At 41.4% G+C, this 18,643-nt stretch overlaps 2 protein-coding genes across 4 annotated transcripts in view; one reads left to right on the top strand and one right to left on the bottom strand.

The window, feature by feature from the left end:
* Positions 1–13,129, bottom strand: part of kdm6a (lysine (K)-specific demethylase 6A) — a 36,400-nt gene extending 23,271 nt beyond the window's left edge. For both annotated transcript variants that reach the window (XM_069663781.1, XM_069663782.1), the window contains exons 1-5: positions 12,693–13,129; positions 12,489–12,552; positions 8,901–9,009; positions 7,343–7,392; positions 4,189–4,247 (exon numbers count right to left, since the gene is read on the bottom strand). In XM_069663781.1, coding sequence (XP_069519882.1) covers positions 4,189–4,247; positions 7,343–7,392; positions 8,901–9,009; positions 12,489–12,552; positions 12,693–12,862 — 452 coding nt within the window. In that variant the 5' untranslated portion in view covers positions 12,863–13,129. The remainder of the gene's footprint in view (positions 1–4,188; positions 4,248–7,342; positions 7,393–8,900; positions 9,010–12,488; positions 12,553–12,692) is intronic.
* A 1,068-nt stretch (positions 13,130–14,197) lies between these two features.
* Positions 14,198–18,222, top strand: fundc1 (FUN14 domain containing 1). Of its 2 annotated transcripts, none has more exons than XM_069663144.1 (5): positions 14,198–14,293; positions 14,751–14,910; positions 16,164–16,239; positions 16,549–16,677; positions 17,535–18,222. In XM_069663144.1, the coding sequence occupies exons 1-5, from the start codon at positions 14,227–14,229 to the stop codon at positions 17,610–17,612; spliced, it is 510 nt and encodes a 169-aa protein (XP_069519245.1). In that variant the 5' UTR covers positions 14,198–14,226; the 3' UTR covers positions 17,613–18,222. The 2 variants fall into 2 exon arrangements, with proteins under 2 accessions (XP_069519245.1, XP_069519246.1); XM_069663145.1 differs by lacking the exon at positions 14,198–14,293 and adding an exon at positions 14,565–14,624.
* Positions 18,223–18,643: the final 421 nt, after the last annotated feature.

The raw sequence follows: 18,643 nt of genomic DNA, 5'->3' as shown, positions 1-18,643 counted from the left end.
TTAAACTTAATTCAAACATATACGTCTGAGTCTGCCTGAGTCAATGTTAGCTTCTCTGAACAGACAATTACTTCATAACCCTCAGATCCCTGCGGTCTTGTTTCAGGGCTTTAAGATGATGAGCTTATAACAATGCTATGATGTGCTTAAAAGTTTAACTGAAGATTTGACATCATGTTCCCTAACGACCAGCTGTCACTCATTTACAGTCCACGACAGACATGGTGACTTTTTAAAGGGACTTCAGTGTCGCAGGTCGTTTTTCAGCGTCTGAATCAGAGTTGTGACTCGATCATTTGGTTTAGGGTGGACAGAACACACTTAGTCCAAGTGGTCTTAAGTCAGTCTTTTCTAGCCTTGATGTTGTGATATCAAACGTGTTAAATTAATTATTACAAGTTTGGGTCGTTGAAGTTCAACCAATAGGAGCGCTCTCTGCAGCACCCAACAGGAAGTAGCAAAGCGATTAGATAGTAAACATGGAGGGGACTTCGGGGGGTGATGCTGTCACCATGTCCTTTCTGAATGCGATGCCATATTTGGACGCTAACTTGCTGTTAGCATACAGTGTTAGCACAGCAGTCTCAGTAGCCCCTTTTTACGCTGCCAGGTCAAGGCGGGATTGTTGCGCCTCTGTTACATTCCGCCTTCTACGTAGAACGCACGGAGGCTGAAGGTGGGGCATTTGAAGCACGCGCTGTTTGTTTACACCTCGCGCACGTTTTGCTTCCACAACGCTGGAACGCTGTAAAAACACACACCGGGGCGGCTTTATGCTGCCGTTGCTTGGTCCAAAGTAAAATGGCAAAGGCTGCATGACGGCAGAGCTCCGTTACGGCGCTGAGGCGGAACCACACCGTAAAAAGAGCTACTAACAGCATGCTAACTCTAGAAGCTAACCTGGCTACAGTACAGCCTCAACCACTGCAGATAACAAACTGCTGCAGACACACGAGCAGCTGCTTCTGTTCCTGCTCCTCTGTTTGTCCTTTGTTAAGTTTCCAGACATCCATCTAAGATATCTCGTTGTGCTCTTGTAGATAATATTGTGCAAAGACCGAGATCTCCACAAGATCTGTGACTAAAGTACCTTTAGATGAGAGATGGTGTCAGAGCCTTTTTAAAGTGTTTTAGTGCACGGTGGGCGTAACAGTCTAAAGTTAGCTTGTTTAGAAACAGCTTCCTTTGGCAGACCGATCGATCCTTTCAACATACAAATGTTGAGTATGAGTATTCATTGGATTTTAACACGACAATAATAAACAGAAGAGTCGACAGCAAACTAAGAAAACATCCGCCAGACCAGAGCCGAGAGTTTGATCAAACCCAGGATCTAACGCTGATTAGTGACAGCTGACTCAACATGTGGGTGACATTTGACTGCCTTTAGCAACCCTGTGACATTGGTAATAACTGGAGAAAGAAACGCTTCACAATAACCTCAAAGCTGAAGACTGAATTGGCCATTCATTGGCTGACATTGAGTCTGCACAGTTTCTCTGGTCTCTAACCACCGGGCTGCGTTCACAAGTAGAGCGTATGTTAGATAAGAGCAGAAACACTGAAATGCTGCCGTCATGTACCAACAATAATCTACTCTATCTTTACGTTATTAAAGTAGCCTTTAGTCTGCAGACATTAGAGCACATTACAACCAAAAACAAACTCCAGTTTCTATTTGAACCCACTCACTGTGCAGCTATGACAACAATGGCAACTGCCTGTCAGCACGAAGCCCTTCTCCTGTTTGAAGCGACAGCACTGAGCTCACTGGGTGCCCCGCACACACACGGACACACACACACACACTGAACTCAATGCCCCTGTTCCCTCCTCCCCGTCTCCGTGCCTCTTCCTCCTCGTTTATCTGCTCCCTCCCTCCCCTCTGCTCTCACCCCTTCCTCCCTCGCTGGCAGAATCCACAGCGAGTGCTTGGAGAGCGGAATCGTTTGTGACACGCAGCGTAAGGCGGACTGCAGCCAAACGATGAGCGAAGAAATACTCCCTCCTTTACAAACAAGCATCCGACAGCAGAAACAGCTGCACGTTTAGCCACAACAGGCCAGGAAAATAACTCTACATGGAGAGATAAACGGATTTAATTCTATAATTGCTCATAATTGCATAATAGCTCTAATCTAACGTCTTCCTGAGGGGGGGGCTTGTTTTGGAGGCATTCTTTAACGACCATGATATTCAGTTTAATACTACAAGCTCGTATGTGCATGCTGGTTAGTTGGGCCCGGCGTCTCTCTGCTCTGACAGCTCAGCATTCCTCCCGGCCTCGAGCTCAGGGTGACGTAATCCATCCTCGAGAGCCCGACATGGCCCCCTCCCCCATAAACTCATTCCCAGGCCTCAGAGATGGAGACACAGAAACTTGGCAGGGCTACAAGGTCATGGAGGAGGTGGAGGAGCGGCGGGGGGAACACGGAGGAGCAAACAGCTTAATTAAGGAATAAAACAGCCAATGACATAAAGATGTTCACATACGTTTTGTCTTCTCCATGCAGATTCTTATAATCCCACTTTCTGAATCTATTTCACTCTTCAGCATGCAGAATATTAATGTTGAAATGTTTTACAAGATTTTTGCCGTCATAATTTCCGACCCAGTGCCGACCTTTGACACTGGGACCCTGGATACTGCACACATTTCCAGTGTAGCTCTGACTCAGGTTCCACGCTCTGCTCGGCTGCACTGTTTCTGTTTACGATTGTGACCCGATAAATAACAGGAAACCAGTGGCTGTGTGCTGCTCCGGAGGGTCCTGCTTTAAACAGGTTATATTCTGGGCTAATAAGTTACAGTGTTGGACAGATGCATAGACTGACATACTCGCAAACACCTGTTTCTGTTTTAATGCTGCTGAGCTATTTCATAAATCAGTACTGGTATAGGAACAACCTAGCAGGTCAATGCTGTATAGTAATTAGCAGACTCCACCAATCCCAAAGCTGTAAGCCACGCCAGACAGCCAACAGTTCACACCCAAAGACACATGAGGCATGGCGCTCAACAGAGTTACATTTCCATTTATTAAGCAGCTGGATTTGAAGCACATCATTTATCATTAGTGTCCGACTGTGACGGAAATGTTGCCCTCACTTAACAAGCGTGATGCAATTGGAAGAAAGAAAGGTTGAGGGACAGATATGTCAAGCCTATTGTATCTACACAGACAGAGGAAAGATATGGGGCTTATACAATGTTACAAACAATGTTAAAGATCTGAAACTCAGAGGTTCCTTACACCGTAAGAACAGAAGCCCAGGCTGTCCAATCAAAAGCTTGTTTACATTGGACGACATGGTTTTAAAAGACTTGGCAAAAAGTTAGAAAACAGACCAACAAGCAGAAGAACCGAGCTCAACTGGCACCGAGGTAGCAGAGACAGATAATACCAGGCCAGCTGCCATCGAGCAAAGCCAACTCTTTTATACCCAGCTCTGCAGCAGAGGAGTTCATCTGAGGACACTTTGGTTTGTCCAGTGCTTAGTACACAGTCTGCACACATCAAAACACAACTCGTCATAAAACTGTATCTCGGCCGTGCCGTTCTTTGGGGTGCACCACCTTTCAGCCACCACACAGAGTACCGACAGAAGAGCAGTGTTTAATTGGCCAGGTTGGTTGCGTAATATTTTGGAGCCACACCTTAAAATATTGGCCTGGCAAAACTTCTTTGGGTAGCAGGCTCAAAATATCTCCAAAAAGAGGACACACGAGGGACAGGCCACACAAGTTTGCATGGCCACCAAACCATGTGAACAAATCAGGAACAAAATGCACACAAACGTAACATGACACAGGACACACTGCCCAGGAGTCGCTAAATCCAGCTTTAACAACCAGTTCTCGTGTGCTTAGAGGTCAAGTCTTCTGACAGACACACAAACACAGAATCCAAGTGTGAAGATACCAAATCTAAAAGCTCGACACACTAACAGAAGTTACCTTTCATCACTGACTGTTTGAAGCTACACAAAAACACAGTGAAGCCCACAGATGATCACATCAATGCTCACATCCTGCTGGAGGTAAGGTTGAAAGGTGTATCTGAGAGTGTATCGTACGAAAGATTGGAGCTTTTTTTAACCAACTTGTTTTAAACACAATAAAAGACATTTTAATAAAAACACTTTTTGACAACATGCAATGAAAAAGATGTTTTTAAGAGCACTTACCACTGAGATGCGTTGTAATGGAAGTAAACCATGCCAAGGCCGTATAAAAAGGCAGCATTCTGGAAAAATCAGACAGAAGACCGTTACAAACATGAGCGTATAACTTCATCAGTGCACTGTAATGAGCACAGTCCTCACAGCGTGGTCAGGAGCTACATGCTAACAGTTTTTACCTGGCTGAGTGAAGTTTTATATGTGCCGCACAGGGGCGATTCTTTCCCCTCATTTAATTACAGATAACCAACTTTTAAAACTAGAACATGTAATAAATAAGTAGCTTGTCTCTTTGGACTGCCCTCGCGCTGGAGCAGCTGCGACCAACAAATGCTGAGCATGTGTTCTTACAAATATAAACATAAACTTTTACTCTGTTATCAAAACGCTGATTACGTTTCTGTGGATCAAAACACCAACTGCGTCAGCTTTAGCAGAGTTACACATCTGCAGTGAGATTCAGCCACACCGACCCACTGAGCACAAATCGATGCATTTCCATCAGCAGGTAATATTCTTTTTTTCAGACCCAACAATATCCCAGATTTAAGAAGAGCCACCGCACTCTGACCGTGGTCAACAACAGCCCGTCTTCAGCCAAGCCCAGAGGTCAGGACCTCACACCCTCCGTCCACTGTGGAGACGTCTAATCCCGAGGAGCCCAGAGCTGTCACATGTGATCACTATCGAGCTCTCGGCACCTCTGCTTAATGGGCTCTCCAAACAGTGAAACATCAAACCCAACGGGCCTCTTCATCCTCACAGAGAGCGAGAGGAGGGCGGGCTGGACGCCATCACATCACAGCTGATTGGACAATTTACATCCAGACCATGAGCAGGGACTGTAGGCCATCTAAACTCAGGCAAATATTTCTGAATATTAAACCAAAATGTGGTTTGATGCTCGACATAAGATCACATCCACATCAGAGTCCTACACATCGACGTTTGTTTGAGTGAAGAGTCTCTAACAGGTGACGGTGAGACCTGACCTTCTGATCTACTTTTCTGTTCCCTTGAAATAAATATTTTATCATCAATGTTGGTCCAGTCCACTTATGATTCAGGGCCAGTTAATGAAACACTCTGCAGATATTACAGAGTGCAGAGGATGTGTGAGTGATGTGACACTTTACATTAAGCACTTATTATTCACTCGTCCTCTGAACGGCCGCGCTCTGACGGTTTCAAGCCGCTGGCTGAGGACGCAGCTGCAGCTGTCTGGCTCTGCTGGTTCCAGCTGAGACTGAGAACATGGTGACTGCTCAGACTGCAGCTGCTTCTGTGGGTGGATGTATGATCCTATGGCTGTGGCTGCAGTGGCTTTAAGGGGGACTACACCTTAATGCTGCTGTTGACATCAAGACACATAAGATTTGAACGCAGGATTTATATGTTCAATAAAAAAGTTACTAGCACGCCATACAAGTTCAGAAAGACAGTCATGTCTTACTCCATGGCTCGTGTCTGGGTCAAAGCTACAGTCCGTCAGCCTCTGCAGTCACTGACCAGCTCAACTAGCTCCCCTGGTTCTCTACGTAGCTGGCTAATTGTATAGACTTGAGTCCGAACCAGACGTGGCACAGAAAAGGTGCAGCCCACGGACAGTGCTCGTGGATCTGCGACTAAACGACAGACGAAAACTTTCTCGACTTCAAAGCTTTTCATCGACTAATGTTTTGTTGAACTTTTTGGGGACAGAGCCTTAAAAAAACTCTGTCGACGAGGGACAAGATCTCTGTTGTCTGAAGCTTTCTAGTTTCCATTTGTAGTCTGAGTAGTATTATCAACTCGTGTTTGAGCTGGCTTTGGCTGTTTGCATGAAAACGGGAGTGGGGAGCAGTGGACATGTTCTAAAATCTAATTCAATGCTTTTTACGACCTTTTGAAGACCTCAAATACGATTTAAGGCTTAGCCCCACTACAACCAGCTGCTGCTGACGCTGCTGCTCTCGAGATCTGATGTGGGATCCAACAGCTTTCACCCCCATGGTCCCTGACAAGAACGTCTTTCGGCATAAATTGCACCTTGCGTTGTCATTTCTTGCTTGTGCCAGCCACCTCCAAAACCTCTTCTTCCAACCATCTCGACATCTTAGCTCAATTATGTTTAACCACAAATCACGACAGACAACAACCAAACGTTGTCACGCGACCGGGTGAAACGGTTTGTAGGTGACCAACATAACACGTAAAGCTTGTTGAGCCTCTGAGACATGACGGTCAAACAACTGCTTCTATTCTCTTTGTTACGGTAATGTTAGACCACAGCGTGATCTTCCCATCAGCCTTAGGCGCACCATCCACAACTTTAATACCTTCTGCAGATTTACGGTAAAGTTAAGACGATTTATGACGTTAATTTCCCTGATTTTAAAAAGGAAAAGCGGTGCAGCGTATCGACTTTGATCTGACAACAAGCTTTGTGTTTATCTCTGGAAGCTGACATCTTCACATATGTGCAGCTAACAATACCAACGTAGATGAGACCTTTCCACCCCAGCTTCATTCTGGCACGTTAAACAATCACCAGTGCATAAAAAGTCCTTCATCAGTTACCTGAATAATTGCTGGCTACACCTGAAGCCTCAAGAAACTGGCTGTAGTCCCAGAGGCTATATCATCATCAGACAATAGACATCTTGTTCTGAGATTGCCCCTCCCTTATGGTCAACCAAACACCAGCTGATAAGAGGTTGACCAAGTTTTCATTGGTCGTTCAGTCACAGAATAAAGACTCAAACTCCATTAGGCGCTGAGACTAGTCTGTTGTCAGCGTGAGCGTCTGTTACATCTATCTGTACAGTCTTCCCTGTGTGTGAGAAAACAAGTACGAGCACAAAGGATGCTATAAAGTCCTTCTATAAAGCTTTCAACGGGTTCTTAACCAACAGTGGGCTCAGACAAGGTGCAGACAACGCACAGCTCAAAAAACACACACCATGAAGTGTTTCTCATGGTAGGTTTCAGAGTACTGCAGCAGTGAACTGATCCTCAATATGTCGTTTTTAATGTCTAATATTTAAACTTGGACAATGAAGTCAGCTGATCATAATCCACTGAAGAACGTATGACACCTTCAAAAGACCAGGATCAAATCAAAGCAGATGGCTGAAGAACTGTAAAGGTGCCATGAAAGAAGACATGATATTGGACTCACCTTCCAGTAGTCCGACTGTAAACTGAAGTACCTCTGGTATGCAGATAATGCTGAGAAAATAGAGAGAAGAGAATGTGATACAGAGAGAGAGGGAGAGACACAGAGGAGAAAACAAACAGTTAGCGACGCTGAGCTCGAGACATTCCCCAAAGCTTCAGTTTCCAGCAACAATGTGACCATGTTTTCCACTTGACAGTGACACATCCGATCACCAATCACACAGCTGATAGAAGCACAACAACAGCCAGTCAGACGTTCACACATTATTAACGTCTACTTTCCTACTGCTCAGGACACGTCAGAGTCTGTGTGTGTACACGACCAGTCAAAGGTTTGGACACATTTTCTCATACAAGTGAATGGGAAAGTGTGTCCAAACTTTTGACTGGTCGTGTACACTTTTACTTAAAGAAACAATCTCAAACTTTTCCATGTAAATAAATGTCTGTTAGGTCTGTATCACCGAATGAGGTAACACAACTGAGCCTGTGGCCCACTGATGAAAGCCTTTGCATTTGCAGTATATAGTATTATTATGGACTGATGCTGTGTTTGAAATTCTGTACTTCACTAGCAGTACGTCCTGATGTGGCCTAAATGTGCAGTATGCCAAAAATACCCGGATGTTCTGATTCGGAGAAAATCTCCAGTATGCATCGGACCAGTCTACATCGCCTACTTTATCCCACAATGCAAAGCGCTGGAATGTCACAGCAGCAGCTGAAATGACGGACAGCAGCAGCATTCCAGCAGAAGGGGGCGCTATAGCTAAAGAAGCGTCTTATTGTTTACTTCTGCCTGGCGTAGCTTACTGCAAAATCAATTTGAATGGCTCCTCCATACTACAGACTACCGCCGAACGCAGTATGCAGTATATAGCATGTAGTATGTAGCAGTAGTACAGCATTACGAACACAGCCTGTGTGTCTGTGGCCACAGTCGAGGAACAAATCACAAGTGGCGCCCAGTTAGTGATGAGTTTTCCATCAGCCAGCAGTGGTTGGTCTGCCAGAGAGGGTAGGTGGAGCTAAACGGCTGCACTTCCAGTTTCTGAAAGCATTGCGAGTAAACAGTAATCTACTATGGCTGAACTAACAAGAAAAGATGGATGACTACAGATACAACTTCAACAAGAAGTGAAAATCCAAAGAAGAAGAAACAAACTCAACGCTCAGATGACGCGAACAGTCTAGGAATGAGAGCGCAGAAAATCAAGAGTTCAAACTGTGACAAAGGGAGCCAGCTGTAGATGTCTGGTTAAAATTGTGAAGTGTGCTCCCGTAATCACCAGTTCTAGCCACTGGGTGGCGCTCAAGAGCACGACACTGAAAAATTCGAGATTGTTATTTTAATAAAACAATTTAGCCTCAAAATGTGCAACTTTTAGGTTTGTTATTAAACTTTGTAGTTTAACTGGTTTCTTCAATCCGTCATTATCAGGATACTCCCCAAACTGTAGAAGCTGATACACACCAAAGAGACTGATGTTGAAAAAACGATCGTCATGACATTTTTTGACATATTGCCCAGCCTTAGTTTTACACATGGACACTCTCACCTTTTGGATAGTCCTCCAGCAGGAGGTTGAAGTGTCCCAGCTGGCAGAAAATGTCAGGGTCCACTTTGCCCTCTGCTTTCAGGATGAGAGCGTCGTAGCAGCTAACAGCCTGCATGGAAGAGCAAAGGCAGATAATTAGAGTTAAAGGGGAGCAACACAGCTGCAGTTAATAACACAGAATTAAATCAAATGTCAGGAAGATCCTAATATGTAACATTAAAATGATGGAAAGCCAGTAGATACAGGTTAATTAGAGGTGATGATCATACAGAGCTTACTGATGCACTGCTGTAGAACTGTGTATAAGCCTTCCAGAGCTGTTTTGCATAGGAACAGCTGTATGCCCATATAAGGACATTGTCAGTTAGTATTGTAATGATGGCTAAACAAATTACTCCTGTAACCCACATTGCTGCCATTGAAAAGGAATGATTAGCAAGCATGACTTCTGTGTAAGTTGGATGCCATTAGACTGAACCTGAAACATTGCCACATTCAGTTGTAGCAGTCATGTATGAACTGGACGTCTAGCTTGCAAGAGCAGGCGAAAGATAATTTTTTTATTGTTATTTTTATTATTATTTGTTTCTTGTTTTCCACATTCCGCATATACACCATTAAAATAACAAAAGTAGTGTGCTATTAATGTTGTTTATTTGCAGTTGCAAGCACACTACCAAAAAAAGTCTTGCCCGATTAACTTTGGAGCTCTTTTGAAAGTACAAACTTAAGCATATTAAAGCTGGCAGTGTCCGTCCACATTACAGCAAAAGCACAGTAATTCCAGAAATTATCATATTATTCAACAGCATGTTTTCAGAAAATAGACTGTGGCTCTTTTTGTCACAAAGCTGGAAATAAACACTCAAAACATTGTGATAGTAAGTGTGCAAAAGAGCCAATTATGATACCAAACTGCACATCACTGGACGGCTAGAAGGAAGATAGTGGGGATTTTATTTACTAGCCTCATGCTCGTGTTTTGGGAGCTAAAATCTAATTAAATTTAATAGTAATTGAATTGTTGATTAAAGACTACCACCTTAACTCAAACTTCTTGTGAGGAAAGCATCTCTGCTGAACATTCACAAATAAGGACTCACCTCTAACATCATACAGCAAATATAAAGCATGCATTATCACACAAAATGTACGCAGGACTGGCACAATGCCACGCTCCTCTTCTACTTATGAATGTGTGCCACAGAGGTTAACTAAGGTCTCACAGAGCACCCTGCAGAGATGGTGTGATTCAGCAAACCCAACAATACTTTCACACACATCATCAATGTGTAAACATATGCATGGGTGGTACCAAATCCAAGTCATATTTTCTTACGTTTAGCAGTGCTTTGAACCATTTTAAACAGTGCCTCAGGCTTAATAATGTTCCCCCTCCCCCTACATTTAAAATGGTAGAGTCCAGCTAGAGGATGTACTGAGAACTTTGATCAATATAGATTTATTCCACCAAGAAAGATCCCATACTTATTCTTGTAGGTTTAATTATGTTATGTGAAGATGAATGCATGGCTGACCAGGTATTCAGCAGAGAATAACAGACAAACAACAAATTAATATAACTGAGTGCATAACTGGGATTATCTAAAGAGTACACCCTTACAAAACGATGCAGCAGGCAACCCTTCAACAACCAGAAGCCACATGTTGAAGATGCAGATCATGCAGATGCATCGTTTATGGTGGTACCACAGACTGAGTGTGAGAATGAGCGTGTTGCATGTGCAAGCACAACACAGATAGTTAAGCTGATACCCCTTGCTTTTGCTTTATAAGCTTTGCTACAAATACAGAACAAGAGCCGACTCTTGCAGCTCCCAAACGGCTCTTCACTAGCAATGTCTTGATCCATGATTGGTATGCGTACACATACAGTCATCGCTTTCGTCACCCTTTCATTGCTGAAATGAGCAAATGAACAAAATGATGAAACAAAAATGTTTTTCAGACATGTTGATGTCATAACTGTATTTTAGCCAGTTGAAAGAAGGTTGAAATGAGGTCTAAGACATTCACACCTGATTTCACCCCGTTTTCAACTGAATTTCAACGTTGAAATCCCGGTCTGTGCTCACTGGGATATAACAAAATATTGTATATAATAATAAAAACCCTTATCATTTCCAGAATACCATAATTTTACAATATGCTGGTTGAAAAAACCTTCTTGAAATATAACTAAATAAGGTAATCAAACGTTATTACATTTTGTATGATAACTTTCTTATATGCTGCAGGAAATAAATACATATCCGGTTATATGGATCTTTAAATAGTGAGATTTGTCAGGAATAACTATCCAAGTTGTCTAACAAGAAACACTATTAAATTATAATTACTAACAAAATTCTCTACAGACATTTATAAATTATTTAATTTGTAATTATATATCGTGAAACACTTCAGGATTTCTGCTCTTTTCAAAGTGTTTTTGCATGCATTTTTCAAGATATTATTATATATTATGCCTTGTATTAATTAACCAAAAATAAAAAAAATAGACTCTTGGACGGCAGCCGGCTCCCCTTGATGTCTTCAAAGAGTCGTCTCCATGAGCTGCCTCTTCTTTGATCGACACATCACTAGTCGTGATACAGGGGTTTTGCGAACGGTGATTAGCTTAGCCACTGCTACTAGTTAGCTAGCAAACGTTTGCTACTAGGTATATTCTTCCTAGCTCCGCCATCTTGTTCCAAGTAAAGCTGCCATTATTTTGCAACCATGAGTCATTATGCATTTGTTTCTCTCCCAATAATGTAAGCGGTGCAGGTGTAGCTTTATGTGCCAGTGAAGGAGGCAACAAACCGCTGGACAGTTAGCCGCTAACATGCTAACAGAGAGAGCTGACGCACAACCCAAACTCCAGCAGCCGTTATAGAGGATGGGACGGATGGTTCCGCAGGATATCAACATGTCTGCAAACTAAATGTCCCTATTCTAGTTAGACGTTGAAGAAGTGTACATTTGCCCACTTTTGAGGCTTAGTGTCATACTTTTACAAGTCACATAGAGCAGCTGTGTGGCGAGGTGTTAACGTTTGTTAACCAGTTACCTTAGTGCACCCAGTTTAGCTTGACTTCACTGTTAATGCAAAAGTATTAGCAGTTTTTACGAGAATGTGATTTTCACACGTGCCTGTCTCTCATTAATGCAAATTGTTTTCAAAACGGTATTTATATTATATCAAGCACGTTCACAACAGATGATACCATGCTATCACGTAGCATGGTGCCCATTCTCTCAACAGCCGATGATTTTAGAATACTGGAAATTCACATATTTGCACAATGTTTAGTCCGGTAGTTTGGGCCTGTTTCAACATTGTTAAAGAAACCTGCTGGAGTCATTATATACTGAGCATGGCAGTGCAAATGCTGCTTGCAATAACCATGTCCATAATTGAGAGCTCCTTCTACAGACAGCCGTTGGTTCAGCTTCAAAGTTGGGGTAATTGACGCTTGTGCAAGAGAGGCGTTGTGAGGTCTGTACCACTTATTTCAGGTGGGATATACAGTAATCAGAGGAGATAACCGTGAGAGGTGGCTGTGATCCTATTCTGTGTCATACCTTTAACAGCAAGGCCTTCGTTCTGGCGCCATCTTCTTGAAGCCTATGAAATCCAAACAGTGAACTGCAAGTAAAGGACAGACAACACACAGGCGGTTCCGTATTACTTAGAGGCAAACATGTATGTTGCTTTAAACTGCTGGAGGAATATAAATATTGCAAGAAAGAAGCGGGGGGACTGCTTCACACAACAGATGATCTAACCTGTCAGTTCCGACCAAGCTCTCTTTTTCTTGCGCTGTTAGCTTCGGAAAGTCCTCTTCGATTTCAGTCGCTGCTCCCGACGCCATTTTCTCCTCGTCATTACCAGCAACGCCGAGACTCCGGGCAGCAGCAGAGGCAGCGGCTGTGAGCGACACTCCGCACGATTTCATGGAAAAGAAACGGGAAGATCGACGGGACCGAGCAACTCCGGCAGAATGCAAAAACAACGAAAGTGTTGCACAGCTATCCAGGACTAAAACGGGGCGTAGCGTAATTCTTGCCAAATCCTCAAGGAAATGATCGCTTCAAGTTACCTTCCACACTCCTCATTGTACATCCAACACAGCGTGTATTCCAGTGCCAATTTATGCATGAAGCTGATGTAATGTTGGGTTTTAGGAGGGAGTGTTACTTGATAATATCGTAAACTTCCCCAACCATCGGCTCAAAGTTGTTGTAATTGTGTCACATAGGCAAACGCACGCCGCCACCGTCGACACGCCCTCCGCTCACCCTGACCAATCAGCAGCCAGCATTTGCGGTCACGTGACTGTCTCCAGTTGATGTGCTGCGAACACGCGGACGTACGCGCGCGCGCACACACCAAACGGCCTTCAAAGGCCCGCCTCAACTCATGTGATTGGGTACTCACGCTATATTATGATTACGTAACTGTATTTTAAAGCAGTGTATTGGTTAAAATGGCTGTCATATTTGTCTATGGGGGGCGGCTGTCAAGAATGTTTGTTGCAACGTTGCACAAATACAGTAATTTGTGATAGATGGTCATATAGATAGATAGATAGATAGATAGATAGATAGATAGATAGATAGATAGATAGATAGACTACTGTTTGTTTGTTTTTTGTTTTTTTACTGTTCATTCATATTTGTCTCTTCTCACACTACACACATTTTACTCAATGAAACTTTGTTACAAACAGGTTCTGTTGATTGAACACTTAATATAAATGCAGATGTGAGGACAGTTATCAATCTGTTGTCACTTTAAATTTAGTTGATGTAAGGATTCCTTAAAAATAAATTTACATTTATTCTAAGTTTAAGTTTAAAAAACACAGCAGCTCACATTTTTCTAATATTTCTGACTAGCCTAGGTAACGGAGTTTCAATTCCAGGGTGTTGAAGAAAATCAGCTATCAAACTTGGTCAGTATTTTACAGATTCCTTAACAAACTGTTCTTCCATTTCAAAAACAGATATATTTTGTAAATGTTTCATTTTTGTCAACTTTTCTTCCCATCACTGCAATCTTACATCATTTGTTTTAACTCATTTGTTTTCTCTTACTATTTTTATTCTTATGAACCAAAATACCAAAGTAATTTTCTTAAAAATCGTGACATGGCAACCTGATAGTGCTTCTTCACAGTACCCAACCCTTTGTTCTGAACGCATTTTACAATCTTGAGATACATTTTATGATTATTGCAGTGTATAAAATAGAGGTAATATTCCGCAGACAGACCTGCTCGTGTGTCTGAGTTTCTCTTTTACTTTGAACGTCAAAATTATGCAAATGACGTCGGACGTGCAGCGAACTGAGGACAGACAATCCAAAATGGCGAACCATGACAAGGGTAAGCAGGCCTTTAAAGTAATTACATCTACGTGTGGAGCGGGCACGGGCTATTATTTATTAACAATTACACTCGGGACATATTTTTAAACTTTTACGTTACGTTTGTGTATCTTTAAAACTCTGCCTTCCTCCCATTTAAACCCCGGTGTGTTCAGACGTAGCCTTTACAGCTAACTTTTCATCTGTCGCTTAGCTTAACTTGTCTGATGCTAATGCTGCATTCATGTGCTCCTCGGATGGTCCCGTTTCCCGACTTTGGAGGTCGTATTCCGACACTTGAGTGTTTATGAGCTTTAAGTCGTAACACAGAAACAACATGGACGCTACAAGTAAACTATGTTGTATATTAATTCTGGATTTATGTCTCAAAGTTGCGCTCGTAATGTGTTAAAACGTTGATGATGTTGCTAAGTAGGATGTCTGTATTTTCTTCATTTCATTTCATTTCTATGTAGCTAAAGAGCTGGAGGAGGAGATTTACGACAAGGTGGTGGATCTGACAGAATACGCCAAACGACAGAGATGGTGGAACCGCCTGTTCGGCAAAAATTCCGGACCCGTAGCAGAGAAATACTCCGTGGCCACACAGATAGCCATAGGGGGAGTGAGCGGATGGTAAATATACCCCATTGGAAATGCATTGTGATGCCTTCAGGTGCTCCTCGTTTACTCTCCAACTCAGTTTCTAAGTTAACTATGATTTAAACAATGAAAATCAAACTTTTGGATGGCTCCAGCACCAAATGAGGGACATGACTTGTGGCTCGTGGGAACTACGATTATTTCCTGATCGACCTTTCTCGTATCATGCACCCACCATCTGAATGAAGAGGGTGTCCTGACCTGATTCCTGACCTATCCCTATTATTTTTTATTGATCTATCCATTCTTATTTTTTTTATACTGTATTCACTGAATTGCTACTTAGTCTTGGTACTGCTGTAACACCAGAATTTCCCCTCTGGGGATTATTATTATCTTATCTTGTCTTGTCTTAACACCTGGGAGACTATACAGTTTACATTTAGCCTGCAGCTGATGCTGTAATAGAACTTGGACACATCTAATTGTAATTATGATGACAGCATCTGTATTGCCTGCCTTAAATGTTATAATTGTAGACTTTGGGTGTTATAACCACAAGTAAGAACACTTACTACTACATGACATGGCCAATAGATTCAGGCACAGAAAGTACTAGGATTAAAACTTCTCTGAACATTAGTAAATAAATAGCAATAATCGATACATATTGTTTGATTTGATTAACAGGCTTCGGTTACACTAGAGATAAGATAATCTTTTATTCGTCTCACAGTGGGGAAGTTAACAGTGTTACAGCAGCAAAGTGGATAGTGCAAAATTACAATAAAGGGCATATAAAAATAAGCAAGTAAACAAGTGTATCCTAAAAAATATGTACAGAACTAATAAGATAAGTGAACAATGTCTCGTAAATATGCAGCAGACCAAATGAAAAACTAAGTCAGCAAGTGTACAGCATGAATGAGCATGAACAGATGGACCACCTGATGTAATTATATTAAATAAGTATTGCACATGTTGAGAAGGGAGATAGTGATATTGCAGATTAAATAAGTATTGCACATGTTGACTCTGAGAGATATAGAGACATGTAGATATAAAGAAGCTAATTGTTTGTCAACTACTTGAATTCCTTTGCAAATACAAGTGTAGTTGAACTATCATCAAGCTACAGTAATAATGTTGTTTAACCACTCCTTTAATTACATGTATGTCTCTACTTCCTAACATTTACTGCTAACTGTACAATGATAACATGAAAGGTAGTTGGTGTCATTATTTTTTTTGGGTTTACCTTTATCCTGTGCTTCGGTTGATTGAAGGTGTGCAGGATACCTGTTCCAGAAGGTTGGAAAAGTTGCTGCTACATCAGTAGGAGGAGGCCTTTTGCTGTTGCAGGTATCCTTGTGCTTATTATTTTCTTAATGTATTGATGAGTTGTTTTGAAAAAGTCTGAACATTTAGAAATGTTGTCGATCAGTGATTCCAAAGCCCAGGATAACGTCCTCAGGTGTATTTTTAGATATTTAGTTAACTGTCATAGAGAAGGACAGAAACGATTTATGAGAAGAATATTGAATAGAAACAGCTTAACGATGAATTGATTATTGGTGAAGCTTTCATCATTTAATAAATAAACGAATGTGGGTTAAGTTTGTCAACAGAACTCTCCCTCTTATCGTTGCTTAATGTTCCGACTTTCTCCAGATAGCTAACAACAGCGGCTACATCCAAGTGGACTGGAAGAGAGTAGAGAAGGATGTCAACAAAGCAAAGAAGCAGCTAAAGAAGGGAACTAATCAAGCAGGCCCGGAGTTAAACACATTTATGGAGAAGGTAAGATTTGTGCTTCTGTCATTGTTTACATTGTTTTATAAAAAAGGGCACTCAGAGTACCCATCTGTCACACCTAATTATGAAACCTTATCGCAACAACTTTCCAGGTTTTATTTTTGGGATACTTTATTTAACCCTCTCTCTTTCCCCATGTGTCCTTACAGAATCTACACAGTTTCTATAGAGTAAAACAAGTCAGAATCTTATAAAGCAATGAGCAACATTCAAACTAATCAGTTCAGCTTATTAGACTGTAGAATATCTGTTCTAGTGCTGGTTTCTCAGCCACTTTACTTGAGATCCATGTTTCTCTTTCATCCTCATGTTTCTTTTTGATACATCTTTTTGTTGTTTAAACAATAAAGTCATATGAGAGTGAGGTTATAGGTCCGGAGATCACAAACAAGCAGATGAATATACCGTAATATCAAATTCCATTAAATGGCACAAAATCCCAAGCCCTACTCCCATATCCCTCCATTCCTTTCCCCCAAACAACCCAACCTGGAACAAAAGCAAAGCAGTTGTATTGAAGTTTTTTTGTTATAGTAATTGCTTGTTTTCATTGTGAAATGTCTTCAGTTTTTTGCCTGATGCATGCTGGAAGTCCTGTTCCAAGCTTGCTATGTCTCGAGACGCAGCTACGTTCAGCTGAATTTTTGTATTTTTAAAGGAGGCAGGTATCTATAATTATGCAAGAAAACGTGCCACCAGATGTTGCACTCTGCTTTGGAAATGTTGTTGCAAAATGCGATAACTGTTTTTTCATCTGTGTTGTATGTTATTGAGAATTATAATCAGTCTTGGTTAGATTTGAACTATTTGATATACTGAGCCATATTTTCTGTGTTTTTCAGACAACAGAGTTTGTGAAGAAAAACATTGTTGTCACGAGCGGTTTCATCGGAGGATTCCTGCTCGGCCTGGCCTCTTAGGATCTGCCAAATAAGAAACGTCTGTATGTCTGGGATGTAATGAAAAGGCTTTAGGAAAACAGAATATATCATTGCTGGAAGTCTTTCTGGCAGCGAGCAACACATTTGTTATCATAGCTTTTAGCTATGTGTTTCTGTACGAGCTGCACATCTTTTTGTCTACTTTGAAACTTTATCTCTGGCCTACTTCAAAAAAGCTCCACTTTCCATAAAAAACAGATGCAAAATGATTTAAAAGTAAAAGCCCATGGAATGGTGCAATTTTTTATTTATTTATTTTTTTACCAAACTGCTGCACTGTTATTGTTCACATGTTGCACTCAATTAAGCCAAATCAGTGCAAGTAGATTTAAATTGCCCTTGGATCCATCAGTGCTGGTATTTTGTCGATTCCAGACATTCTAATCAATCATCTCCAGGGTTAAAGTGCTGATAGGTATGCGATTGTTATGCCTTTCTCTAGAGTTCCAGCTGCATGTTTGATTGATAATGTCAGCGTCCCTGCATCTCTATTTTTATTGTATTTTGATTAGCAGTATATCGATGCTAAAGATACTGAGGGTGTGTCTACTATGTAAGTTGGATCAAGTAATAAAAGTAAGAAAATCTGCTTAACTGTTTCTAATTTATTATTTGTTTACATTACAATGGCTCAAGTGTTTCCTTGCATCCCTCACCTTTTATTTTCATTTAATATGTTGCATCTAATGCTCTATATTTGTATAGATTGTTTTGGGTTTTTTTACTTTTTATTGCGCTTATTCTTACCTACAGGCCTGCACCAAATATTGAATAGTATGTCAGAATCAAGTATCGAACCACATATTTCTGTTGTCATTATTTAAGTATAAATAAAAGGATATGTTCTTTAGTTAGGTTGAGTTAAGAAATATACTGAAAAAAGCTTAAAACATGTTATTCTGAACACATGCTTTTTTCGTACAGTGCTGGTATGCAGTTTACATTTTGTAATCAGGCTTTTTTTCTTGTATTTTTAAGTGCTAAGATAAAAATGACTTTAAATTCTACTT

The sequence above is a fragment of the Semicossyphus pulcher genome, unplaced genomic scaffold (assembly GCF_022749685.1).
Source record: "Semicossyphus pulcher isolate SPU_LCO1_2020_fin unplaced genomic scaffold, fSemPul1.0.p SCAF_15, whole genome shotgun sequence".
In the NCBI taxonomy this organism is placed as follows: Eukaryota; Metazoa; Chordata; class Actinopteri; order Labriformes; family Labridae; genus Semicossyphus; species Semicossyphus pulcher.
The sequence above is the reverse complement of the archived record's forward strand: the minus strand, read 5'-3'. Positions and strand labels throughout refer to the sequence as shown.

Bases quoted from the DNA above. Each gene is read 5' to 3' on its own strand.
- fundc1 (XM_069663144.1), top strand. From the start codon at position 14,227: ATGCAAATGACGTCGGACGTGCAGCGAACTGAGGACAGACAATCCAAA. The intron at 14,294-14,750 runs GTAAGCAGGCCT...ATTTCTATGTAG, and splicing joins AATGGCGAACCATGACAAGG to CTAAAGAGCTGGAGGAGGAG. The intron at 14,911-16,163 runs GTAAATATACCC...GGTTGATTGAAG, and splicing joins ATAGGGGGAGTGAGCGGATG to GTGTGCAGGATACCTGTTCC.